This window comes from Lepidochelys kempii, chromosome 9 (assembly GCF_965140265.1).
Source record: "Lepidochelys kempii isolate rLepKem1 chromosome 9, rLepKem1.hap2, whole genome shotgun sequence".
Classification (NCBI taxonomy): domain Eukaryota; kingdom Metazoa; phylum Chordata; order Testudines; family Cheloniidae; genus Lepidochelys; species Lepidochelys kempii.
In genome coordinates this window covers 34,456,821-34,484,578 of record NC_133264.1, presented here as the reverse complement: position 1 = coordinate 34,484,578, position 27,758 = coordinate 34,456,821, and the positions used below count along the sequence as shown (strand labels likewise).

Below are 27,758 nucleotides of genomic sequence, written 5' to 3'. Positions count from 1 at the left end.
GGGTAGAAATACCAAATCATTTCTGTCTTCAACTCAGCCTTCCCACAACATCACAACAAAAAATAGAAAAACAAAATATGTGTTTCTTTGGGTAGGGTAGAGAGGGAATGAGGAATTGCTTGTGTTTGCTTTTAGAATTTGTCAGGTACTCAAGATATCATGAGGATGAGCATGGTATAAAATTCCTAGCTATAGATGGTGTGATACAGCATGGCCAGAGGGCAGCAGGAGAGTGTTAGAAGGGAGCCTTATTCCCTGTAGAGGGAAGAAAGTTTCCTGTAGATTAATTAAAGCACCTGAAGCCAGTCACTTGATAAACCCCCCCGCCCCGTTTCAATCAGACAAGGGAAGGAGTTGAAGCAGAGTGAATTGGCGTTGGAATAGAGAGCAGTTTGGGGGGAAGCAGAGGAGAGTTTGGAGAAGCGCTGTGGTGGACTAAGAAGACCAAGACCCTAGGTAAAGGGACACCTGGTTTGTGCAGAGGGAGGGCAGGAAGCCCCACAAGCTGAAGGGCAGGAGAGGGAAGTAGCCCAGGGGAAGGAACCGCTAGTTCAAGCAGTTTATCGCTATCCCTAGGGCCCCTGGGCTGGGACCTGGAGTAGAGGGCTGACCTGGGTCCCTCCCTCTCCACTCCCCTCCTCTAGGACACTAGTGGGGCAGTTAATACCCCAGTTCAGGGGCGAGAAATGGTGCCCTGAACCCTCCCCAAGAAGAGAAAGCGCGAGACCCATCAAAGTAGTGCCGGCAATTTGCCACAATGGATAGAAGAGGGTTGTTAGTGGTTTTCCCACTATAAACTTGCTATCTGCAGAGGAGGGTAGGGGGCCAGCAATTGCTACTTCTCCTGTGCAGTCCTGCTAGCTCTAGAATAGGGTGTGGATTATGATTTGGGAAAAGGCAACAAAATGCTTCCTGCTGGAGATCTCTGCTCTATAGCTGAGCCTGGTGGCATATGCCACCTTATGAGTATCTATTACAGGAATACTATATCTGTTTGCAGACTAGTTTGGGCTACGTGCTGTCTTGATCTAATTTTAAACAAGGGCAGTGAAAGGAAATGATAACTAGGTTAAAAGAAAATTGTACCTAAAGTAGTTCATTGTGATCAGTCACAAATAGTGACTTGTGGACTGTTAAGCCTGCATGCTAAAGGAGTGAGGTGGTAGGAAAAATGTGATAAAGTTCCTAAGTAAAGCTTCTTGCTGACAGATTGTGCGTGTGGGTGTGTTCCTTCATCTGTTCATCATACCCACAAACCCTGGCAAAATGTGCTGTTTTTTATCCAGGGCACTTAGTATTAAGTAGGGGAACTCTCTGGATTCACAAAACACCTTTGTAGGTGGAATTTGAGGTTAGCACCTCTTCTTGTATGTCTTTTTTGGCCTTAAGGTGAATCTTCAATATTAAACACATGGAGGCAAATAGCTTCTTTGATTCACCATGCACGCACTCAGGAAGTGAAGAAGGCAGCAGGGTGACCGTTCTTTTGGCTGACGCAGTGCACGTAGTGGGCTAGCCACCAGAGCTGTAATGAGGACACGTATCTATTGCTATCGCACCTTCTTTCCCAGTGTCCCAAATTACAAGGGCTACGAAGGGTGAGACATGAGTAGTATTGTACCACACTATATTCCTCTTCAGATTGGCTGGGATGTTTGTTTAAAAGTCAGTGTGTGCCCCGCAAGACACTCTCAGTTCTTCTGATGCTAATATTATTTGGCTATGTGGAAGGATCTGATTTAATATGCCCTTCACTACCAGGGCCTGGAGACCAGACCCCAAAGCAGCACCACTTTCAAACAGACAGCACTGTGTGAAGTGCTTTTGTGGATAATGGAATTTCACCAAATGTTCCAAGAAAATTCTTTGGAACTCCTCCATCCTCCTTCAAATATCCCTTCATTCATGCTTCCAATTATACAGTGTGATACCCCAGAGAAGTGGTTCTCAACCAGGGGTACGTGTACACCTGGAGGTACACAGAGGTCTTCCAGGGGGTACATCAACTCATCTAGATATTTGCCTAGTTTTACAGCAGGCTATATAAAAAGCACCAGCAAAGTCAGTAAAAACTAAAATGACTTGTTTATACTGCTTTATATACTATACACTGAAATGTAAGTACAATATTTATATTCCAATTGATTTATTTTATAATTATATGGTAGCAATGAGAAAATAAGCACTTTTTCAGTAATAGGGTGCTGTGCCTGTCTGATTTTGTGAGCAAGGAACTTTTAAGGGAGGTGAAACTTGGGGGTACCCAAGACAAATCAGACTCCTGAAAGGCGTACAGTTGTTTGGAAAGGTTGAAAGCCACTGCCCCAGAGTTTTAAATCCAAATATCTGAGGTTAATCTCCTTCTGAAATCTCAGAAGAAATCATCTCATCTGGTTTGTTTGAAGAATTGCAGTTCAGTGTTTCTGTATCACAGAAAGCAGCCCTGATCATAAGCCACACTTAACTACTGGAAAACCACAGTGACCACTTGTTACAATGACCACTTCTTGTCATTACAGGACAGCAGTCTGTCTCTTGGGTGGACCTGGCTGTTGGATTTGGCACCTGTGGACCTCTTGCTCCTTTTTGACAATCTTCCTGGCTAAATTCCATTAAATAGTACTGGTGAGTAAAGATTCTTAATTTCTCCTAATTGAAGGCTTCAACCTCAAAATGATTGTTTCACTGAATAACGTAATAGATTTTTTACTGTAAAGTGTTAGATTGAAGTTCGCGTAACATAACCCACAGATCCAAACTTGTTTCTCCCTTTACTAAGCATTCCATAAGGGAAAGTACACTACATTTCAACATTGTACTCAAAGAGGAACATGGAAATTAATAGTGATCCTGGTAAAAGCCTCTGTTAAAGCAGACTTTGCCACATTGTCTAGGGACACCATTGGGCTGGTATCTTTGGCAGTCTGCCACTTCTGGCCCGCAGATGCCCCTGAAATGATGGCTCCTGGGTGTTTGCTGACAAAATCCTCAAAATGCAGAAAAGCTATAATTCTTGTGAACTCCTTGCCCTTTCTCTCTGGCTAAATATCTGCAGCATGTGATTAGCATTTTGTGGCTTTTATCAGCATTATCTTGCTGGGCTTCCTGGATGGAGACTCCAGTATTTTCAAGTATACAGTTTCTCATTTATTAAAAATAGATAGTACCAGTAGTTTCACAGACTGTCTAGGTTTCATCCAGAGTAGTATGAACTCTTTGTCTCTAGAGAATCTTCTTTCCAAGACCATCTCTGGGCTTCATGTTTCTTTCATAATGCCCTGTGCTGGGAATGCGGCAGAAGTGTGAACTCAGCCACTGGAATGTGGGAACACCCCCCTTTTGCCTCACAGGTTTAATTGTTCTAGTTGCCAGGTTGGTGTTGATTTGTGTCCAGAAGAAGTCACACCCAACACTCTTTGGCCACAGGGATAGACCTTTAAAGGTGGGATGGAGCAAACAGGAGATAATTCTTGGGTTGGGAGAAGGATTTTTAGGCCTGGGACTCTGCCTTGAGATGCGGGGAAGGAGAGGAGTGAAGTCAGAGAGAGAAATTTGAGATATCAGCTGAGGTGTGTTGTGCAGGGCCTGCAACGTAAACAGATTGTTTATACTCTTCTTTTGAAGGTACAAGGTTATTAATAAGAAACCACATCTTTGGTTCTCCTTTTTCTGGTGGCAGTTGCACACATTTTCCAAGCAGTAAATGGGAGTTATGTGAAACTCCATTCAGAATTATTTTTCCTGTCATCCATTATTAATCAATAAGGGTTCAGTCTTGTATGCTCTTCCTTAAGCAAATAGACATTACTTTGTGAGTGGTTTCATTGACTTCAGTGAAGATACAAAAATGAATTAGGATTACTCCAGTGTGTAACAGATTGCATGATCAACCCCTAAAATTCCTTCATTAATTGTAAATGTAAAACCTTTTATTGTGGCCTGAGAACAGTGCATCATGTGTTCGCTCAGCCTCCTCCGAAAGGAAATCTTTTTCTCTGCAGTTGCATCTATACAAAAAAGGCTGTTGGGGACACTGGGGCATGGCCACTAGGTAACTCGAGGGGATGGAAGACCACGAGTGTCAATGAAGCCCCCTCGCACTAGGTCCAGGTGTCCTTGGCCCCCCCTCCCGCCTGGAGGCACTCGCAGCAGTTATGCTGAGAATCTGCAACAATATGTTGCAGAGTCAGACTGCCTGAAACTAAGCAAGGCCAAACAGGGGAGATATGGAAAAACAATGCTGAATGAAGCAGCTTTATGTATAGTTTAACAAATAATACAGACAACCAGGGAACTAGCTGGGAACTGGATTGGCTAGCTATATGGATACTTGGGGCAGCTTGCTATGAAATAAGTATGCTAAAAAAAAGAATGTATAAAAGCCTGTGTAACTTCCTGCTCTGTGTACAGGATTTGAGATTCAAATCTCCCTGTACCTTTTTGAAGCTTCAAATAAACTTTTCTGCTTCTCTACCCTGTTGTGATAATTGGGTGTAGCACACCGGGTAACAAACCAACTTCAGCTGTTATTTAGCCTCTTGGCACTGGGTGCCGGCAACAAGGCCATTACTCAGCATCATCCAAAACTCGTTAAAATCTCTTCTGGACTAAAGTGCAACATCTATACTGTTATATTTTGCAGGCCTGGGTGGGTTTTTCACCAGACTCAGAGTGTCAGAGATTCTGAAATCCCCCAGCAGGATATTGCATAATCTGGGGCTAAGCTGCCAGAAGTTTCACACTCAGCACTGGAAGTTTGTGTGCCTGACATGTGCAGATCATTGTCGAGTGGTGCTTCCTGAGAGCTCTGGGATGTCCGCTCAGTTCTAGGACGTCACTGATTTCATAACCTTCTCTTTTGACATAGTGAGAATTCCTCCCAACAAACAGAATTTATCCCGAAACTGCATCAAACCCATGTTGTCTCACAGTATTTCTAATGTAAATCCTATTTTAATCCTCTCTGATGTGATAACACTTTATTCTCCTTTAGAAAGGTAAGTTTAATGATTAGGTGCTCAGGTCCTATTGAAATGGGGCTATGTAAATACCGAGAGCCTAGTACCTATGGTACTAGTTTACTATAATTATTCTATTACAGCGCCAGAACTAAATTATCCAACACCTGACATGAGAGAGTTCTTGAGAAAAGGGCTGGGGAATTTCAGACCTGAAACCTGCTCCAGATTTCATCGTCATCATGTTTATAATTAACTCACTTTATTTGGCCTTTGTGCAAGAAAGCAATCATAAACAGGCCACTTGGAAATTACAGTAGGAAACTCCCCTTTCTGCTTCCCTTCTTCCTGGTCTACTATACACCTTGCAAAAGAGTTTTATTTGCAGCAGCTCAGGGTGTGGAAGTGTGCAATAGAAACAAGCATACTACAGGAGGTCAGGCAAGCTGCTGCAGCCAAATCAGCTTGTCAGCAGGTTTTTAATCTTTATTTAGCATATAGATCAAGTTATCACAACTGTGTATAATCAAGGGAGGTCATTAATAGATACTACAAGTGCATAGTAACTCCAAAGAGCCTTTGTAGAGGTACATAGCTACACACTGTCAAACAAACTGATAGACATCATTAATACTCTCCTCCATCTCTCTCCTAAGAAGCTAACGTAATGCATGAAGCCTCAGATCTGGATGACTTTTGTCTTGGGATTCTATAACAAGGCAAAGCAGTCAAGTATACTGCCCATGTTTTCAGAGGGACCTCAAACTGCTCTCTAAAATCACAAGTTCACTTATGTTTTTGCAAGTGCCATTCTTCATGGGCCCAAATGTAGATTTGCCTACAGAAACTGCATTTGTGTGTGCAAATAGAGTAGTTACAGGTCTATCTAATTTGCCTATGCGAGCAAAAATTTGTACATGAAAAATTACAGCCACAATTTCAGAAGCTGCTTTGGGAAGTTTGGTGTTTAAAAATATAGTTTGTCTTACAGACATTGGAGGAATCAGTGGTGGTGTTTCTGATAGATCAGTTTTTACCTGTCTTACACAAAAGCAAGCATGCATGTGTGAGAGTTAGAAATTTGGGATGTTGGGTTTTCTTTCACCATGTCATTTTCTGTAGTAAAAACTGAATTCTTGTCCAGGATTAAAGAGGGGATGTGGATCACGTGGGAATAGTGTTCTGGGAATCAAGGAATATTTCCAGCATTGGGAAGACAGGAGGGGATTGTGAATTGTTCTGGGCAAGAGTCCCAAACTTGCTCATCTCCCAACCGCCACAATCATCCTCTGTTGTACCCCACTATTTACTTTAAAGTTGTTTACCCAACTGGAAATGACTACTTCTCTCTAATGCATTTTCCCTCTTCTTAGAGTTCGAACTGAGTTGGTATAGGACATTAGCACTTATCGCCTGCATGTATTGGCTCTTCATTTTGACTCTGCATGGTGGAGAGGTGTTGTTGCAGAGGGTCTGGGGATCTGTCCCATTCACCAACCCTCCTATTAGTCACTGGAACAAAAGAGAGAGGAAAGTTCAAGGGGGGGAAGAAGACCCTGCAGAGTTGCAGACTGTTAATCTGGTATACCTTGGGGCAATAGCAAGGAAAATCAGAGTTTGGTAGGGTCTGTGTGGGAAGAGAGAGAAAATGTGGAGCGAGGAAAGGGGAGAGACTATTAGGGAGGGAAAGTGGGGAGAGGCAGATGAAGGAATTAAGGAAAGGGGAGAATGAGATGAGGGGGAGAGAAAGAGAATAGGAGACCAAAAAGGTAAAGAGAAAAATTATAAAGAGAGAAGACAGAATAACAGGGAAAAAAATATTGCAGAAACGAGAGAACAGAAGAAAATTATTAAGAAAGCAAGGGGAGGGGAGGAATATAAAGAGTACAAGAACACACACAACTTGAAGGATATAAAATGTCTTCTATTAATATTTTCTCATGTTTCTGCTAGAAAACAGACAAAAAGAGCAAGGGTAGGTTGAGGTGGCGGAATCCAGTTTAAACCTGTGACGGAACCATGACGAAGGTGTTGGAGAGAAGGGAGAACTTTGGGTTTGAGGTGAGAATGTGTGTGGGAAGGGTGAGGGGCTGAAAAGGGGAGAAGAGGGTCTTTTCATACAAGTATTTCTTCCACAGTTCAACACCACTTCCTCTTTTTGATAAATTTCTGTTTGCATTGTTGAACTTGCAAACCTCAGATAGAGCCAGATCTGTCACAGAACAGTACCTTGACATGCTATTTACCTTGGCCTGCAGCTTCAATTCCCTTTTGTGTTGTTTCCAACATCCCCGACATTTTGCAAATAAGTCACTGAAGTCATTATAAATACCCTGCACACAAGTGTACACGTTCAAAGGGTCATTTATCCTATTTGTGAGTCGCTGTACTTCGTTAATCTAAAGTGTTAGGTTAAACAAGTGCCATATTGAAAAAAAAATACATTACCAGGAAAGAGAATATTCCCCAGTGATAAATCTGATGGGTTGCTTAGTAGGCTTTGTTAGGAAATGTTTTAATTGTTATTTACTATGTACTGTTGATTTGCATGGCTCTAATAGATGAGTAAGAAGATAAGGTACCTGATAAAATAAGGTGCTTAGGAAATGCCTAAAATAACCGAAGACTTCACTTTTCTATAATGAAAACTAGAATGAAATGGAGTTAGGGGATGAGGATTGCTAGTTCAATACCTAATGTTCAAAGTCTTTTCTAATAGTAGTGAACTTCTTGAACAAAGCAAAGATAGAATGGCTTATTCTGTTTCATCTGATATTTATATAATGCCATCAATCCCAAAGTACTTTAAAAATGATCAACCTGATTTTCAGCTGTCATCTATACAGCACTATTGAAACCCAGCTCTGGGCTTCCATGCACCACATTTGGGAGAGTGGGGAATTTTGGCCAAGGATGCTGGAGCAAACACTACTATGTGTTCTTATTGAAGTTGGGCAGGCCCTTCCATATCTAATAGTTAACTTAATGGAACTCAAGATTTCTATTTCAAAAGGATATGTTGAATCCGCCTTACTAGGATATGAATCTGTTATTCCAGGCACTCTAGATATTTTCAGCCTGAGTTTTAGACCACTAAGCCATCCCCACCAGCATAAATAGTTGCATTTAGGATGCAGATTTTGGATTAAAGGTTGAAACATGATTTGCTTCCACACCCAGTTTGTATATTGCTAACACTTGTTTGGTATAGTTATATGTGCTTTTTTGTGTGGTCAGTCTAGACTCACAAGTTTTGTGCATTTGTTTCTTGTGCTAAAGTAGAATGAAGGTGCAAAGCTCATTAAGAAGCACATGGGTGTTAGTGTTCTAAGTCTTTAGGCTGCATGGAATGCTCCAAATAGAATTTCCTTTCCTTTGATTAATTGGCCCTAGAGAGGTGGCTTGGGAGAGATCTGATTAGTGACTAACAGTAAAACAAAAAACAAATAAAAACCCTAGCAGATTCTTACAGAAAAGTGTGTGCAAATTTCATGGAACCTGTGTGACTACCATTAAAAAAAGAGATCTGCAGAATCCTATGAAACCAGGGATGAAAATAAGTTAGAGGACTTGCCAGTATGCCAGAGTCCTGAGCAGGGGGCGTGGCCTCAACCGGAAGATGCGTGGCCTCAAACGGAAGAGACAGGGCCTTAAATCCCCGGGCCTTTTAAATCTTGATTTAATGAGCCCAGGGCTCCAGCTACGGTAGTGGCGGCTGGGAGCCCCGAGCCCTATAAATCACCCCCGAGCTACCAGCTGCAGAGGCGGCTGGGAGCCCCGGGACTCGGGGGCAATTTAAAGGGCCCAGGGCTTTAAATCCCTGCCTGAGCCCTGCTGCCCGGGCCCTGGGGTAGCAGCGGCCAGGCTCCGTTGGGGATTTAAAGGGCCCCAGGGCTCCAGCCGCCGCTACCATCCTGGCCCTTTAAATCCCCTCCGGAGCCCCGCCACCGCTACCCTAGGGCTTTAAATTGCCATCTGGGAAAGCTGGTTCCGGTACGGTGCACCGGCTCTTGCCAGTACGCCATACTGGGGCGTACCGGCTTACTTTCACTTCTGTATGAAACCCAGCAAACTTTGTTGCACATACATGCTCTTTGTCAATACCTGCCATTATCCTAATCTTGAATACAGGATTGTTTGGCTGTTCACAGATAGGTGGCATATTTAGGTCCCTTCATGGTTATTAGCCAGGTGGTCAGGGATGCAACCTCATGCTCTGGGTGTCCCTAGCCTCTGATTGCTATAAGCTGGGAGTGGATGACAGGGTATGGATTACTCGATTGCCTGTTCTGTTCATTCCCTCCGAAGCCACTGTCGGAAGACAGGATACTGGGCTAGTTGGACCATTGGTCTGACCTGGTATGGCTGTTCTTATGTTAAACAATCCAATCTGCCTAAAGATTTGGTCAGTGTTACTAGCTGGATTTATATCCTCTCAAGTGCAGTGCCCAAGTTGCAGTTTTAGTAAAACTGCATCATAGTGTTGGTTAGTGCTGATTGTCTGTCACTCTGATATAACATCCCATGGAGGGAGCATTTTCAGCAGGAGCAGTAATACTGTTTTATTGTCATCGCACTTGACTGAGCCCCATAAAGCACTTATGTTTCAGAGATCACCATAGCCGTGATCCCTTTGCCTGGCATACCGCTTTGCTGACTGCTACACGTGAAGATCTCCACGCACATTGCAAAGCTACCATAATGCAATCTAAGATCTGCTCCTGCTATGGATGGTAATAGTATTGGCCCAATGAAGGAGAAAGCATTCACATTAGGAATGAGCAGGCATTTTAAAAAGAAAAATGGAAGATTTAAAAAATATTCTGGAGGGGGTGCAGCTTTTCAGATTTAAAAAAATAATGTTAATTTAATGCTCGTGGAAGGTGGTGGACTGATGGCCCTGGAAACTGGAAGGACTGTATCGAATGAACAGGATGAGTATGCAAGTTTCCTTGAATGTTACTATGTGCCTGCCAAAATCCCTTACCTTTAACTTGGAGAGAGCATCTCTTCAGGTAACATTGTAGTCTAGTCTGCATGCCAGTACAGTGTTCTCTGCTGCTGAACATTTCAGCTGTGGTGGGATACCACTGAGGTGAACACCTAGTGATTGGGAAATGGATGGAGACCACAAAATTAATGTAACATGTCATTTGGCAACGTAATAACTTTCAGTAATAACTCACTTGTATTGGATTTATTTTGTATTGTTGACCTAGACACTCTGTAGGACACTCTCCAAATGCTGTTCAGGTTTTATTTGTCCCATGTAGATATTCAGGAGCCATTGAAATATATAGTGTGATTAGATATGGAAAGGTTGTCGGACACAATTATTATTTATTGAGCTCCAGACATAAATGAAGACATAACGCACAAGTTGCTTTCAATCTAAATCTGATGCAGCTAGAACAGTGATTAGACAGACAATAAACTGGCAGAAGATAAAGGCAGTGCTGTAAGGCAAAACAGAACTCTAAACAGAGCCAGACCCTCTTAGCCTTTTCAAAAATTAGGTTTATTAAATTAGAACTCTGCAAACAAAGACACAGCTCCTATCTGCAACAGACTTTCTCATTTTCCTCATCTTGCAACCCAGTCTCACCCCCACAAAGTACTCATGTGCTTCACCCACAGAACTATGTATTTCCTTTATTTTTTTTTTTTTTGGCCTGAATTTTCTTTCTAACCTAGTTAGAGAAAAAAACCCCAAAGAGGTCTACTGCCTATGACAACAGCATGGGTCAGGTTAACTTTTAAAAGTGGCTGCCACAATGGAACTGCTGAGGGGAAAACCCCATGATGAAAAATGGAACACACCCAACGGTGAATTCCCTGAGGTCTCCAGCTGGCATTATAAGCAGGTTGTCTGAAGCCAAAGTCAGCAGATCAGAGCAGCCGGTTTTCTGATACTTTTTAAGTGTAGACTATAGTAAAACCTTACTGAACTGAAAATGACCAACTTTATCAGCAGAAGCTTGATCCTGGCTTCTTTGATGGGGCTGCTGCTGTTGTACCTGTCTGGCACTTCTGAAGGTGAGTGTTCTTTGATTTTTTCATTCATCTGATTTGATTTCATTGGCTCAGAATATTGCTCTGGAGCATGTCAAGCAAACTGAGGTGTGCCTGTAGGGTGGTAGGAGGTCTCCCAGAGAATTAAACTATATGGTGGTCAGGACTTTCCTTCCAATTCTAGTGGAGTTCAATGTTCAGGGATTTGTCAATGTTGTATCCTGGGCGGGATTAAATTATTGTCCTAATTTTATTTTCCTCATTCCTAAATAAGTATTCCCTTCCCTCCCTCCATTTCAGCACAAAACAACCAAGATTGCTGCCTCTCTTACTCCACAATACGGCTGCCTCGAGGAGTCATAAAGGGCTACACAGAACAGCTATCCAGTGAAGTCTGCGACATCAGTGCTATCATGTAAGTTACCAATCAGAAGAAATTCAGTCACACCATCAGTACTTTCACTGCCAGGCAAGAATTAGCCTTTGGACTTTTGTGTGATGAAAGCAGAAATGGTTTGATCACCATAAATAAACTGTCTTTATCTTTTTCAAAAGGAAAACTGTCCTATAAAGTTCACTTAATATACAAACACTGTTAGTACATTATAAAACCTAACTATTAGGAAGGGAGCATTAACTCACATTCTTACAGGTTGCCGATACAAAATAAATATGAACCTGCCTGTTTAGGAATCTAAGAAATGCCACATGGGATCAGACTAGTGGGTCCATTTAATCCAGATTGATTTAGCCTCCAACAATGGCTTCAAAAGAACATTTAACACCTCTCCCCTCCATCCCATCCCATAAGGGACACTTAAGCAATGCTCTTCTTGTGGGAAAAGTTTCTTCCCAACTCAAAATAGTTAGTAGATCTCTTACATCCTGAAACATGAGGGTTGAGATCCCTCCTATTTTTTATACCATCTAGTTTAATTGTAGCTCTTCCCACAATTCTGAGAAATATCTAATTGTTGTTTGTATTTAGCAAAGTTGTTTGCCTCAATATCTGGTACCAATAAGTTCAACATAATTGTGCACTATGTTTAAAAACATAGAAATCAATTTTCATCAGTTTTAATAATTTCCTTTTAATTTAATTGGATGTCTCCTTGTACCCATATGAGTGAGGATGAAAAGGAACACCTAATTGGCCTCCTCTATGAAACCTGCTGCTGCTTTGTATGGAGCAGCCATAGAATATGTTTCTATTCTGCTCACTGTAGCCCTAAGGGATTTAATAGAAGGAAGTTACTATAATTGTTTACCATACCTTTCCTTCTAGTTTTCATACAAAGAATGGAATGAAAGCTTGTGCAAATCCAGAAGACCGCTGGGTGAAGAGGCATCTTCTTTGGCTGAGGTAGGAATAGTTTAAAACCTATTAACCTGGTCAAAACAGAATTTGTCTGAGTATCCAAAGGCAGTAACAGAGCTATATTCTTGCTGGCACTGAGGGGACCAGCATGTAGAATACATTTTTGAAAATGTGTGAATCTCACTTCCCTCCCTTCTCCTGCTGGACCTGGTTGAAAAACTTTTAAGCCCTCCTAGTGCATAGAAGTTTCATATGCTGGCCTCTCCCACCTGATACCCTGTTATTGACTGATAGCAAGAGCTGTACCAGGGGAAGAGAAATCCAAAATTCACACCATGACTGAAGTGGTCCCCAATGCTTATTCATGTGTTCTTGTTGTTTTTCATAGTCATAAACTCAAGAAGATGTCACTGTAATGTGGCTTTTGAAATGGAACTAGACACAGAGGCGGCTGCAGAACCTAAATTAGGTTGGAATCATCTCTTTGTACACGATGTGTGCTTACTGACCATTATTCCTGACTTCTTTGGAACCACTGAACTACTGAAGTTGATTCATATTGCATCATTTGTTTGCTTGACTTAAGCATTTTGTCAAAGTTGCTTTTTTCTTTGCTTATATACAATATTTGATTACTGTGTGAAGAAGAAAACTGTTTTAAACTATTATAGAAAATATGTGCCCTGTTGGGTTCAGAGCATTTGGATGTCATTTGTGCTATTTAGCATAAGTAAAATAGATAATTTATTCTATTTATTGTTACATCATAGGCATTTTTTGTGCCAAAAGCTGTTCCCTTTTAATTCTAAGTAATGTGATCAAGAACAAATGGATTAAATATTTTGGACTATTGTAAAAACATGTGCTTGAGAGAAAGTGGAGTCTGTGGAAACTTTAAAAATTACATTAAAAATCCAAAATGAGACTTGTTTTATTGGCAATTTATTGTATACCATGGATATCAAAAGCCCTTGTGTTCCAGAACATCCAGGCCAGACCATTCTTTATCTGTCCTACATCTGTAAATGACATTGGATGCCTCTTTTGTTTCACTCTACATTTGCATTAGGAAAGTTGTAGACATCACGGTGTATATGAACCCTCCCTCTCTCCCCCCGGCAGAAAAAAAGCAGCTATCTACTGCATATTAGTTCCACGTGACAAGCTGTTCTTGGTCTGATCTTGCCTTTGTCAAACTGACAGAGTTCCTCTGCCAGTCCCTAAATATATTTAGGAGGGGAAAAAAAACACCTCAGGGATGGAGGCTACCATTGATCTTTGCTTCTTGATAATGTAATGGGGATGCTGCCACGCCCCCTGAGGAGGCTTTGAAAACCAAACCAGCCAAACATCAAAAAGCATATGTAACTAGTCGCCTTTTTAGTCCAAGCAGCAGCTCTTCAGAGCTGGCTCTCTGGGAGGTACCAGGCTTCAATCCACCAAAGACATAAGCACATGTGTAACTTTATGCACAGGAGCAGTCCTACTGGCCTCTTCCTGCTCCCTCCTGCCTGGCTTTCTGCTATAGTTTTAAAAAAAGCAGTGCACATATCTTCACAGGACAGTCTCATGGCTTGTTTGCTGGTTAGGGGTGGGTGGCAAGACCTATTCCTCAGTGGATTGACCAGGAAGCAGTCCCTGTAAAGAGCACTTTGCAGATATTTCCTCTCGTTTAGCTCACTCCACAGGTTTGCTGTGCTGCAGTGGGTTATCGGGCCCTGTGCTATAAACTGCTTACAGGACAAGACCCATGTACCATTCTAGGGCTTGGGCAAGGGCACCAGTTACTAAATGAGTATTAAGCCTGTTATATGTTGACACAAGCCATGTTCAATGATTTATTAGTTTATTTTGAGATATAATAATTATAAGCACCTTTCTTGGGCACTGAGCAGAGTCAGAATAATTAAAATATAGTTGCCATTAGTTAGAGCGCATCATGCCGCTAACTTGTTAAAAGGCTGAGTAAGAATGGTTATGTAGACAAAGCCTATAGGACTGTAACAGTCTTTGACAGGAGCCTCAGTTGAAACTTCAGTGGTGGTGGGATAATTCTTCCCAAGGTGTGGAAACTCTTTGCTTTCAGGGGCAAACCCTGTTGATATCAGTAGCAAATTCCCATTGAACTCAGTGGGATCACAAGTTACTGGGGCGAGTTGCAGGAGTTGCTGGGTGAATTGTTTGGCCTGCTTTATTCAGAGATCTCCTGTATTTCAGTCTTCTTAGAAACTAGAAAAGATTATCACAATGGTCCCTTCTGGCTATAAATGAGTCTGTGACCATGATCTGGTCCTAACTTACTACTGTTAAGAAACCTATCTTCACTGGTGACTTTGAATTTTTGGTTTACTTAAAGATACTTTGGTTTTTTCTTCATTATATTTCTAGTTCCTGTTTTTAATTAAGTCTTATCTGAAGTCTCTCTGTCTAGACTTTTCCTTTCTAACAGTTTCCTTTGGTTAATTTAACCATTATTTCATTTCCACATCTCTCTTTATGTCCTCTGCTTCCTCCCCTGAATGCTAATCTTATGTCTTAGTCCTGCGTCATCTGTTCACTCTTGGCCACCAAAATAGCACCACATTCCCTCTCCCTGAATGTCAGTCTTCTGACGAAATATCACCTCAGAGATTCCTTTATTTCAGGAGTTCTCAAACTGGGGGTTGGGACCCTTCAGGGGGTCACAAGGTTATTACATGGGGAGTCGCGAGCCGTCAACCTCCACCCCAACCCCGCTTTGCCTCCAGCATTTATAATGGTGTTAAATATATAAAAGTGTTTTTAATTTATAAGGGGGCAGGGGTCACACTCAGAGGCTTGCTATGTGAAAGGGGTCACCAATAAAAAAGTTTGAGAACCACTGCTTTATTTAAACCACCAAAAGCAGCTGGTGGCAGTTTGACACTTCTCCTCCAAGTCTGTTATTGATCATTGCCCTTTGTTTAAGGCTCTTTACCCAGATTTCAGTTCCCATTACAATGGCTTTGTCCAAGCCTATTTGAATGACATTTTCAGCTATAATTTTATGGGGTTCTATGTTCAAAGTTCTACTGAAATCCGAATATGTCACTGTATGTACTTGTTACTGTTTTCTTTTACTCTGTTTTTAAATGGCTCCCAAGTATAGGCTGGATACATTTTTACCCCCAAAATTTATTGTCTGTGATTCTATAGGAGATGGGATACAAGAAAGGGAACTGAGATCCTTGGTTTTCCCTTCACAGCAAGGTACCAATGAGACAAGGGCTATTACTGCTTTTAGTGAACATCCTCATGATGATTTTATTATTTATTTTAGTCTATAGAGGTTCTTATAGTGCCCTCATCACTAGAGTAGTGTATTAAACATTGTAACTAACATCTGTCATGGGTAGTTTTGTTCTCTGTCTCATCTCCTCCCCGATGGAGAATTGAGAGGCAGAGAGAGGCTGCATTAAATAGCATTTTGGAGGCCATCCCAATGTAGGAGTTAAATGTAATTTTGGTAACTCTGGTTCAGGAATTATGAGGAGTGAATTATTTTACATTGGTTTCAGGACAGGGACAGCATCTTCCTGTGTGTGTGTACAGCACCTTTTAGTACAATGGGACCTCACTGTTGACCGGGGTCTTTGAATACTATGGTAGCTGTACAAATAATAAGCAACAGAAGCTGTGTGTGCTGAGCACCTCTAAGAAAATAAACCATTTAGTTGCCTACATATGGAGTTAGGTGCATAACTTTAGGCACCTCAGCTGCAGCCAAATGCTGCTTGGTGGCAGTGAGGAAGGAGCCCAATGGGTGGCCATTGTGGTGGTCATCATCCTGGCCCCATCTCTGGAATAAAGTAAAGTTGGGTTGCTTTGATTTATGCTGGCTGCCTACGGTCCAAGTAGCTGGAGATTGGCAGCTCTATGTGGGGGTAATCCTCAAGGAGTTGCTTAAACTGGTTTTAGGGCTGTTTTTTTCCATTGGAGCTAAAAGCTCCCAGTGGGTTAATCCCACCTCCCTCTGTTTCAGGTTGTACCCTAACTAGCCACATTTACCCTCAGAGGTCTGTTAAGATGGACACTCCCTGCAGAATTTCAACCCTTGCTAATGTGGGGGTAAGACAAAAAGGAGAACATGCCAACAGTGATACCTGAAGCTTTAGAGGAAGACACAGTTTCTGGCCCAAGCAGCTTAGATACAAGGAAGGGACCCAGAACAAAGTGACACAGATGTGTCTGGGGAGGGCTCATGTGAGAAGTATATTTTGAGAGTATTTAAATGAAGAGGGGGAGAATATTTGGTGCTTGAGAACAGAGTTTCAAATATAAGGAGTGACCTGGATGAAGGCACAGAGGCCAGCATGGAGGTGGGGCAATTAGAAAGAAGGCTTGGGAGAAAGGATGGGCAGCCAGAGGGAGAACAGGAGAAATAAGAGGAGCAATGTTGGTGGGGGAGATTTGCACAGGGCCTTGGTGGGGAGAGCACGATGCGAGAGCTTTCTGAGGAAGAGGAGTCCAGGGAAAGGCATTCAAAGCAGTGGTGACATGAGCTGAGTAGAGGTTTGTGAAAATTTAGCAAACGGAGCACTAGCTCATTTCAGTGTGGGCTCTCTGTCTCGTCTGCTGTCGCTCACGGTCCCACACCCACAAGTGCTCAGGTGCTTCACCCAAATAACCATGAACTAACAGGGTTTTTTATTTCCTTCTCGGCTGAATTTGTTTTCCATCCTGATTGGAGAAAAAAGTCCCCAGAGAGTTGATGCCTAGGACGTCATGAAGCAGGTTAACCAGCCTAAAGGAACGGTTGAAGGAAATACCCTCTGAAAGGGGAGTGGAACACACACTTGTAGGAATTTCCTGAGGTCACGAGCAGATGATATAAGCAGGTTGTCCATGGCCAAAGCAATCAGTTCAGAGCAGCTGATTTTCTGATATACCTTAAGTGAAGCTTTAAGTAAACTCAACTGTTGAGCTGAAAATGACAGGCTTTGGCAGCATGAGCTTTATCATGGCTTCTTTGGTGGGGCTGCTGTGCCTCTTCTGCACTTCTGAGGGTGAGTAATGTTTGCTTTTGGAGCCATGTGTCTAGAGGCAGAAAAGTTGGTAGAGAGTATGATAATTATGTTGAGTAATTTGAGCTGTGAGGGTAGCAGCAGGTCTCCTAGGGCATTACACTATTGTGCAGGGCTCTCCCCTCCCTCCTTCTTTCTTTAATTTTATTTTGTAATGAAAAGTGCCAGAGAACAGATATAGTATGAAAGGTGGTTGTGAAAGTATGAAAGCCATACTCAACCTATTCTGTGTATCCCCTCTTAGGTACTGTAGCTCAGTCTCTGTGCATAATTAATCTTAGTCACCACAGCTGACAATGCCAGATGAGGTGTCAGTTCTGACCACTGGGGGTTTACTTGCTGCTATTTTTACTTTTAAATCGTTTTTTTTTTTTTTTTTTTTTTAATGATGAGCTTTCCTATCGCTGCAGATCTGGCTTAGCCTCCACTAAGGGGATTATGACACATCCTTAATTTGAGGTCTTTGTCCCACCTACAGGATGAAAATTAATTCTATTCCACTCATTTTTAATGCATTTTTCCCCATTCCAGCCCAAAGCAACCAAGACTGCTGCCTCTCCTACATGAGAACTGAACTGCCTCGTCGGGCCATCAATGGCTACACGGAACAGTTATCAAATGAAATCTGTGACATCGGTGCTATCGTGTAAGTTACCAGCTGAAAGAGATTTAGTTGCAATGGACCACTATCTGTACTTATGTCAGAAGACTTGGCCTTTGAACCTAGACTAAAGGGGAAATGGCTTTAATAATAAATAAACTGTATTTCCTTATTTGGATCTATGAAATCTAATCCTATAAAATTAATTTAAAGTAGAAAGAACTTTTATACCTATAGGGCATAAATTATTAGGAAAGTGCTTGACTCATATTCTCACACAGTATCTGTATGCTGTACATTTAAGTCCCAAGTGTTTTGAAATGCTAGGCAAAGGTACAGACAGTGGCAAAGGTCCTGCACGTTGGCAATATAAGACATACTTCATATTACTGGAAAATGAGTTTCTGTGAAATAGTGATCATTATCTAAATTGTCCTTTCACAGTTAAACTCAACTCTTCTGCCTTTACTTTTGAGTGGAGCACCCATATCATGCATTTTGTTCTATTGAATTAGTGTTCGGTTGAATGCAGCTCTTTATGGCTCAGTAGCAGAACCTTATTGTCATTATTTCCTCTACCTTTCCTTCCAGTTTCCACACAAAGAGTGGGTTGAAAGCATGTGCAAATCCAGAAGACAATTGGGTGAAGAAGCGTCTTCTTTGGCTGAGGTAGGAATACTTTCAAATCTATTAGCCTGGTCAAAACTGAGTGTAACTAAGTATCCACTCACAGTGGCAGATCTAAGCTCTTACAGGGGACGGGGTGTACAAGCATGGCTGGGCACATTTTGAAAACGTGTCTTTCGCTTCTTGCTTTTCTTGTGCAGAGGAGAAGCGGGTGTTGGGAGCACATTTGTTTTAGGACAGATAGGGTCAGGATGGAGACAGGTGTTCCATTTGCCCATCACCCCAGATAGGATAATGCCATAAATTGCAAATACTGGAATGGAGAAGAGAAATGCAAATTTCAAATCTTTAGCTAAATTAGTTGCTGATGTAAATTCATGCAACACTAGTGAGTGCTGTGGAGCTGAACCTGTTTACACCAGCAATGCATTTGGCCCTCTGACTAAAGTAGAACCTGAAGCTTATCCATGCTTTTTCTCTATATTTTTACAGCAAAAAGCTCAAGAAGATGTCAATGTAAGACAGTTTCTGAAATGGAACTAGACAGAGAGGTGGGCTGCAGAACCTAACCTAGGTTAGAATCATCTCATTGTACACTGTTGTGTGCTTGCTATCTACCTATTACTTGCTTCTTTGGAACCACTGAACGACTGAAGTTGATTCATATTGCATCACTTGTTTGCTTGACTTAAGCACTGTGTAAAAGTTTCTCTTTCTTTGCTACCATATATATTACATGTTTGATTACTGTGTAAAATAGAATATGATACACATGTATTGGGTACTGTGTGCCCTACTCGCTTTAGTGTACAGTGTATTCATGCACATTAGCATAAATAAAACAGGGTATTCTGTTCATTTCATTTTTTTGTCTAAAAGAGTTTCCCTTAATTTCTAGTGTGGTTGAAAAATAACATAGGCTAAAGTGAATGTTTAATATAAAGACAATGGATAAAACTTAAGTATTTACTCTGCGGGAAATTCTGCCCCACTGCGCATGCACAGAATTTATGTCCCCTGCTGATTTTCTTTGCTTCCCCACAGAAAAATGACTTTCTGACTGGGAAACAAAGGGAAGCCGCAAAAGCAGTCATGCGACCCTCCCCGCCCGTATGTTTTGGGTGCCCAGGGCAGCCAGCAGAGAGGGAAATCACTGTGGGGCAGGGGGCAGGACTGGGGAAGACCCGGCTATTGGCTCATACCCTGTGCCGGGCTCAGCTGCTAGATCCGGCTGGGGTAGGGAAGATGGGACTTCCTCTTTCCCTGCATGGCATATGGGACTGAGTCAGACCCACTCCCCAGGCTGCAGGAAGCTTTGAAAACTCTCCCACTCCTGCTTTCTGCACCCATCGCTCCTCAGCTGCAGGGGGAGGGATCACTGTACGGGGAGCTGCTCCCACATCCAACCAACCCCTGTGCATCCAGACCCCCTCATACCCAGACCCTCTCACCAAGCCTCACCCCCTGCACTCAGAACCCCCCATGATGAGCCCCACTCCTTCTGGTCTGCACTTGGACCACCGTGATGATCCACCCACACCCAGATCCCCACTCCACTGAGCCCCAACCAGCTGCACCTGGTTCCCCCCCCAGAATCTGGACCTGCAACTGAGCCCCCCACATCCAGATCCTCCTGCTGAGCTCTATATCCTCCACACCTAGTTCCCCCCCGCTAAGCCCCAACCACCTTCACCTTGACCCCCCTGCAGAGTCCCATTACTGTTGCACCCAGAACCCCCCAATAAGCCCCTGTGCATCCAGATCCCCCACTGAGCCGCCCGCACCCAGATTGCCCCACACAGAACCCTCTTGACCCACAGCTGGATCCCCCCATACTAAGCCCCTCTATACTTGGATCCTGCCTTGCTGAGCCTGCCTGCCCACACCTGGTGCACTTGACATGAAGGGGCAGGGCACTGGTCCTTGTGCTGTGTCAGGGTTGGGTGCAGCCTCACTGCTGAGTCTGTGTCTCTGGGGGGAGCTGCACAGTGATCTCCCACCTCTGTGCAGCTAGTGGCCTGTGCTCCCCACTGTCATGCTGGAGCCTCCACATTTATTTGACAAATAAAATTTGCAGAATTTGTAGAATTTTAAAATATTGTGTGCAGAATTTTTAATTTTTTTGCGCAGAATGCCCTCAGGAGTAGGTATTATATGATTAAAATGCAAAGGTTTGAGAAGGAAACCATGGTGATCATGAATGTGAAAATAAAACATTGCATTAGCAACCCCTCCCCAAAAGTTGCTGATATGAATTCATATTCCTGAAATAAAACATATTTTGTTCATGAATATCCAGATCACTGTTCCTATGCTCCTGGAATTATATTGCTCATTGCTGTGCATCCATAACTGTAAATTAAAAACAATGGCTCCTCCTCCTCTTACCCACTCTATTTGCCTCATGAAGGCAGTGGGCATTATGGGTGGGGGTGGGGGGGAATCTTCCAGAAGAACTGATGTCTACTGTATATTTGTTCCACATAATAAATTGTTCTGGGCACAGTTGTGCCTCAGTTAAACAGAGGGAGTTTATCTGTTATCATATTTGGTTTGTGCCACAAAAGTTCAGGAATGGGAAGCACAGCAGATCTTTACATGCACTATCAGCCGAGAGGCTAAGGTGTGACTAGCCATGGAAATAGTTACCTACCCATCACAAGAGGTGGTCCCAGAAGGTGTGTTGTACCTGTTCTGTGGACAGAAGACTTCTATTCCTGGGGCTGTTAATCAAGCTAAAGGCTAACTGTCAGATGGAGAAGTGCAAGAGGACTTCCTGTGGTGCTGCCACTGGTTCCCCACTAAGCATGTTCATGCTTCCTCTATAATCTAAGTTGCTAGTACAGTAAGGAGCCCATCCTTTCTTTTCCTACGTGGAAGAACAATATAAAACGTTATTGCCCTCGGGACTGTGCAGGTCACCTCAGAGCCCCCAGTGGGCTGTTCATATGGCTTCTTTGACTGATAAGTCAGTGTTGCCAACTCTTATGATTGTATTGTGTCCCTCAATATTTGGTATGTTTCTTAAAGCCCCAGCTCCTGGAATCCTCTGATGCTACCTTGGGCCTTTAGGCACGCATGTAATACAAATAATAATCTCTTCCACAGTGGAGTAATGCCTGTCCTAAAGCCATAGGACAAGAAAGTCCTTGGGTATTGTGCACAATCTGACCTTATTTCAAAGTCTATCTCCTCATTCCCTTTTGGATGGTAGAGATAAGTAAAAATGTGGCTAATTCCTATGGTTATCAGGTTTCCTCTAAAATGAGTAGCTGTGAACTGTGCCCAAGTCTGCTGCTGGAAACGGTAGATAAATCGTTCATCGAGTATGCATACAATAACCTTTCAAGTGAAAGTAGATATGTGTCAATGTCTAGCCAGAAACGATATCTTTGCAACACAGTAGGCTTGGTACAAGTCTAATGAAATCACCTACCAAGTGGGGAAATGGGAGCCTGAAAGATATAAAAAGACACAGCCCTGTATCAGGAGAGCAGAAGACATTAGCTTGGTAAACTTCACTACTCACTCAGACATGGCAGTTACTGGCTGCAGAAGGAATCTTTTTGATAGACCAGGATGTCAGAAATAGATATCAAAGTGGTCATGCATAGCTCCAGAAATGCCTGCTTTGGCATGCTACGCTATGGCTGTAACAGATTTAGCCAAAGTATGAATACACTAGAGCTGGTCAGAAAACAATTTCTGTTCTATGGGAAATTCTGACATTGATTTAATTCCCAAACAGAACAAAAAGTCAAAATTTCATAATTTCTCACAGGACAGAAATTCTGAATAACTTTGATTGAGACATTACAATATTTTGTGTTTAATAATATTTGAATTGTTTTGCTTTGATAAGGTTGGAATGTTTTGTTTTTATAATGTAAAAACTATAAAATTATACAAAAATAGATTAGTATAATCTATTACAATTAATATTTTAATATACTATAAAAGTCTCAATGAAATTTATCAAAATGATAGGAAAAAGTAAAAACAAATAGTTTTGACTATTGAAAATTTAATCGCAATTGACACATTTCCATTTTGATTTTAATGAAACTGCATTTTCTGACAGAAAACTATTTTGTTGAAACTTTTTTGTCCTTTCATGAATCAGTTAGCTCTGGTGCCTCCCACAAGGGGTCTGCAGTTCTCATACTGCCAATGCATACGTAGGCAAAATACCCAGTGTGCGTAACAACCACCTCTTTTCCTTATTTAGAAAGTGCCTCAGGATTGCTCATCGACCATCATCTTCCCTGTCGTGGGCCCGCACAGGCTCCAACCATGGAATGCCTGAGCAGACACTCTGGAGCCGGGCCTAGTGTGCCAGCCTTGATATCCTGAGTGTGTAGCACAGAGCTCCCCTTGAGCAGGAGCGTCCATTCCTTTCTGATTTGGACCATAGAAGGAACAAGGAAGGAAGCTATAAATTGTCATAGGAGGAGGTAAGTTGTGTATCTTATTGGTGACACAAAGCCTTCTCTGCTCCTTGCCCCTCTGCTTAGCAGCCAGGTGAGATTAAGAGGGGGAGGAAGCTTCCCTATACAAAAGCATCTAGAAAGGGAAGCTGCCTGAGAAACCAAGCAAAGAGGGCGGGAACTAGGAATTTGTTGAACTAGTCTGACTGGGTGGAGAAGGGTGAACAAGTGTCCAGGACTGGAGGAAGTGGGAAGCGCAGAAGGGGATAGCATGACGTTCTTTTGAGAGGACTAGCTCTACTGCATGCTAATTGCACCACACATGGATGCGTTTACACGCACAGAAAAAGTTGGTTGTTTTTTGTACACAGAGCGAACATATTTTTAGACTGACTTATTTTAGATTAGAAGAAACAACAGCACATAAACAACAGAAGTTGAGTGTCCAGAATGGAGCACAGTTTGTCTCCTGTTTAACATGCTATCTATTCTGATGCACATAATAGCAACTACCTATGCAGACAGCAGATGCCTAGAAATTGTAAGGTGCATTATACAGAAATACAACTGTTAATTATACAGGTTATAGCCATGATTAACATAGCTGAAATGTGAACAGACTAAGAATACTTCCTGAATCTCTGGATGGGGCACAAGGGAAGTGTTTGTGTGTGTGCGTTTAGAGGGCACTGGAAGTGGGGAATTCCATTCCCAAACAAACAGCACTATACATTTCCTTGGACAAAACCCCCTCTGGCCATTTTAGTTAACCGGGCAGAAATACGGAAGTGTCATTATGCAATCTTTCTGAATTCATATGGGAGGGGACAACATACAGATAAAGAAGGAAGGGGATGGCCCATTATGTTCTTCCACTCAGGCTACTAACCCCCCGCCCTGGAAAAAGCTCATTATGCCCATGACTAACACAGCAGAAATAGGAAGTGGCTTTTTTAAATCTTCCCCTTGCTCAATTTACCCTAGGGATTTCATGATTTAGTTCAGAATACCACAGAGTGACCTACTTGAGAGCAAGTGGGTCATGATACAAGTTTAAATCAGGAAGCCTAAAAACCACCCTTCTCTACAAGCAAGGTTTTGTTTGAGTAAGAAACACTTTCTTCTTTCCCCTTAGAGTGACACCCTGGCTTAAGTACAGAGAGATTGTTTTTGTAATGTGAACTGAACTGGCAGAGAGTTAAAGAGGTTCTGGGCCTCGGGGAGTATTGCTCATTGTAGTTGTATTATTTCCCCCTCATACAGTCAAATTCAGTTTGTTCCCAGTGCTCTAGATGTGTTTATTGCAGCCTTTCAAAAGTTTTTAAATACTGACAGGTGACAAGGCTTATCAAGCTTTTTGCCTTTCCTGAAGCACTGCTAACACAGGCTAAAGTGCAAAAGCCATGCACAAGAAGTTAATCTAGCATGCTGATAATGTCAATACTTTTGATCTCTCTGCATAACAGCTGATCGCCTCATCCATAGATTAAAACTAGTTCAAGGTTGTCTCAGCAGTGCATACTTCCTTCCAGTGTAGGTATTTTAAATTCCGTGCAATGTATGTGGGTCTTTTGAAACTGGCTTTATATACCAAGAGGCTCTCTGCAGACACTAAAAACCCCATGGCACTGAGTTTGCCAAGTGTTTCTAGCTGAAATTTCTTCTCCTAATATTGTGCATTAGTTAGCTATTGCCCTCCACCCAGGAGTGCAAATAAGCTGGTATGGGCCGGTACGGTGTGCCAGTAAAAAGTGGCTGCCAGTACCGGGCCGTATGCAGCTGACATTAAAGCGCTGCCACAGCAGCACTTTAACATCGCTGCCCCTTTTGCACCCCTGTTGGCGGCCCTACCGGGGACGGGGTGGGGGGGCACAAAAGGGGCAGCGATGTTAAAGTGCTGCCACGGCAGCGCTTTAAGCAGGGTCCTTAGAGCACTGCCCCGGCAAAGGACCCTGCTTAAAGCGCTGCCGCGGCAGCACTTTAACATCGTTGCCCCCTTTTGCCCCCCCCCCAGGCCGCTGATGGGGGATGGGGAAGGAGCAGTTGCCCCGGGACCAGCGATTTATGAAGGGCCCGGGTCTCCAGCCACCACTGCTGCGGTAGTGGCAGCCGGAGCCCCGGGTCCTTTAAATTGCCACTGGCGCCCAAGATGGCACGGGTCAGGCAGCACAGATGGGCTGGCTGGGGGATGCAGACCCCCAGCCCTGCCTCTTCTGCCCCGCCCCTTCAAGGGGCCCAACGCCGGCCCCTGTACCGGTAAGTGTTGAATGTTACTTGCACCCCTACCTCCACCCCACGGGTGGCTGCATTTCTGTGATGCTATATGCATACAGTACTGCCCCCAACACAAACTTCAGCTAGCTGAGCTGTGTGCTGGGTAGATCCAGCCTGTGGAGTAGCAGTGAAGATGTTCCTGGTTAGTTAGGGTTCTTCTAGTTACTAATGTTTGTTTTGTTTGTTGTTTTTCTCAGGCCAATCTAGCCCCTGATGCGACAAATCAACTATCCCATCTAGCTAATCTCCCTCAATTCTGACTAAGATTTAAGATTGTAATACCAATGGCACTGAATCCTCTGCTAACTTTTGCATAGACATATCATAGAATCATAGAATATCAGGGTTGGAAGGGACCTCAGAAGGCTATCTAGTCCAACCCCCTGCTCAAAACGGGACCAATCCCCAACTAAATCATCCCAGCCAGGACTTTGTCAAGCCTAACCTTAAAAATAACTAAGGAAGGAGATTCCACCACCTCCCTAAGTAACGCATTCCAGTGTTTCACCACCCTCCTAGTGAAAAACTTTTTCCTAATATCCAACCTAAACCTCCCCCACTGCAACTTGAGACCATTACTTCTCGTTCTGCTACCACGGAGAACAGTCTAGATCCATCCTCTTTGGAACCCCCTTTCAGGTAGTTGAAAGCAGCTATCAAATCCCCCCTCATTCTTCTCTTCCGCAGACTAAACAATCCCAGTTCCCTCAGCCTCTCCTCATAACTCATGTGTTCCAGTCCCCTAATCATTTTTGTTGCCCTCCGCTGGACTCTTTCCAATTTTTCCACATCCTTCTTGTAGTGTGGGGCCGAAAACTGGACACAGTACTCCAGATGAGTCCTCACTAATGTTGAATAGAGGGGAACGATCATGTCCCTTGATCTGCTGGCAATGCCCCTACATATACATCCCAAAATGCCATTGGCCTTCTTGGCAACAAGGGCACACTGTTGACTCATATCCAGCTTCTCGTCCACTGTAACCCCTAGGTCCTTTTCTGCAGAACTGCTGCCGAGCCATTCGGTCCCTAGTCTGTAGCGGTGCATGGGATTCTTCCGTCCTAAGTGCAGGACTCTGCACTTGTCCTTGTTGAACCTCATCAGATTTCTTTTGGCCCAATCCTCTAATTTATCTAGGGCCCTCTGTATCCTATCGCTACCCTCCAGCGTATTTACCTCTCCTCCCAGTTTAGTGTCATCTGCAAACTTGCTGAGGGTGCAATCCACACCATCCTCCAGATCATTTATGAAGATATTGAACAAAACCGGCCCAAGGACCGACCCTTGGGGCACTCCACTTGATACCGGCTGCCAACTAGACATGGAGCCATTGATCACTACCGGTTGAGCCCGACAATCTAGCCAACTTTCTATCCACCTTATAGTCCATTCATCCAGCCCATACTTCTTTAACTTGCTGGCAAGAATACTGTGGGAGACCATGTCAAAAGCTTTGCTAAAGTCAAGGAACAACACATCCACTGCTTTCCCCTCATCCACAGAGCCAGTTATCTCGTCATAGAAGGCAATTAGATTAGTCAGGCATGACTTGCCCTTGGTGAATCCATGCTGACTGTTCCTGATCACTTTCCTCTCCTCTAAGTGCTTCAGAATTGATTCCTTGAGGACCTGCTCCATGATTTTTCCAGGGACTGAGGTGAGGCTGACTGAGGTGATATGACACACAGCATCTTGAAACAAGCATATTTCTCAAGAATAACACAGTAATGAGGTGACAACAGAATGAGGATGATTCAAAAAAGGCCCGAGATGTTTGCATTATGTGATTTCAATGGAGTTCCAAGTACTCCTGACTTACACCATTGGAGGAGAAGAATCAGATCCTCAGTGTTAACAAATACTGTAGGTATCAATAAGGATATATAAGTGGGTGTCTTGGAGAGAGCAGAGTGGGAGGAGTTAATCTGGGATTCAGTGTTGCTTATACTTAATATTGAACCAACATTTCTATTGAAAGGATAGCAAAAACATTTAAATGTAAAAATGCAAACTTGGATAGAATGCAACTGATAAGTAAATAGAAAAGGATGTTGAGAACCTAGGGGGACATAGAGGCTGTTCAAAGAAAGTTCACTGTATACAGTTATGTGGCAAGAGTTAATTGAAAGGAGACTCTGCTTCCGATAAATCTAAAATTATTGTTTTTATTGAAATTATCTTCTTATTCACCCCACAATAAATGGCTTTCTAAATACAAATAAGACAATGGAAAATATTAAAAACAAACAAATCCAAACAAAAAGCAAAGAAACCCCAGGCACTCACGTAAACCTGGAATTTGCTATTGTATCATATTTCCTAACTTTCATACACCAAAGGACTGTCTTAAAAGGATAAACTGCAGGGAGCTGTAAGGATGTTTTGAAAAATTCATGGGTTATTGAACTCTGACCTATACTATACTTATGCTGACATATTAGATTGGCCTTTCATGTGCTATGAAATATTTTTTTTAAAGCAAAACATGTCCACTGCTTC

General features: G+C 42.8%; 3 protein-coding genes across 13 annotated transcripts in view; 2 read left to right on the top strand and 1 right to left on the bottom strand.

Moving 5' to 3' along the window:
- LOC140917320 (C-C motif chemokine 20-like) overlaps nucleotides 1–13,170 on the top strand; it is a 67,871-nt gene extending 54,701 nt beyond the window's left edge. For 6 of the 10 annotated variants that reach the window (XM_073359865.1, XM_073359869.1, XM_073359868.1 and 3 more), the window contains 6 exons: nucleotides 2,520–2,625; nucleotides 6,912–7,019; nucleotides 10,930–10,994; nucleotides 11,271–11,385; nucleotides 12,256–12,333; nucleotides 12,677–13,170. In XM_073359865.1, coding sequence (XP_073215966.1) covers nucleotides 10,955–10,994; nucleotides 11,271–11,385; nucleotides 12,256–12,333; nucleotides 12,677–12,704 — 261 coding nt within the window. In that variant the 5' untranslated portion in view covers nucleotides 2,520–2,625; nucleotides 6,912–7,019; nucleotides 10,930–10,954 and the 3' untranslated portion in view covers nucleotides 12,705–13,170. Of the gene's footprint in view, nucleotides 1–2,519; nucleotides 2,626–6,911; nucleotides 7,020–8,817; nucleotides 10,995–11,270; nucleotides 11,386–12,255; nucleotides 12,334–12,676 lie in introns of those variants that run through there. The other 4 variants (XM_073359866.1, XM_073359871.1, XM_073359872.1 and 1 more) reach the window with 4 other exon arrangements.
- Nucleotides 1–27,758, bottom strand: part of SLC19A3 (solute carrier family 19 member 3) — a 73,750-nt gene that overhangs the window by 44,116 nt on the left and 1,876 nt on the right. For both annotated transcript variants that reach the window (XM_073359859.1, XM_073359853.1), the window contains exon 2: nucleotides 9,946–10,061. In XM_073359859.1, coding sequence (XP_073215960.1) covers nucleotides 9,946–10,061 — 116 coding nt within the window. The remainder of the gene's footprint in view (nucleotides 1–9,945; nucleotides 10,062–27,758) is intronic.
- On the top strand, nucleotides 17,098–19,399 carry LOC140917322 (C-C motif chemokine 20-like). Its single transcript, XM_073359874.1, has 4 exons — nucleotides 17,098–17,312; nucleotides 17,862–17,976; nucleotides 18,523–18,600; nucleotides 19,051–19,399. Exons 1-4 carry the CDS (start codon nucleotides 17,237–17,239, stop codon nucleotides 19,076–19,078), a joined length of 297 nt encoding a protein of 98 aa, XP_073215975.1. The 5' UTR covers nucleotides 17,098–17,236; the 3' UTR covers nucleotides 19,079–19,399.

Bases quoted from the DNA above. Each gene is read 5' to 3' on its own strand.
- LOC140917322 (XM_073359874.1), top strand. From the start codon at position 17,237: ATGACAGGCTTTGGCAGCATGAGCTTTATCATGGCTTCTTTGGTGGGG. The intron at 17,313-17,861 runs GTGAGTAATGTT...TCCCCATTCCAG, and splicing joins CCTCTTCTGCACTTCTGAGG to CCCAAAGCAACCAAGACTGC. The intron at 17,977-18,522 runs GTAAGTTACCAG...CTTTCCTTCCAG, and splicing joins TGTGACATCGGTGCTATCGT to TTTCCACACAAAGAGTGGGT.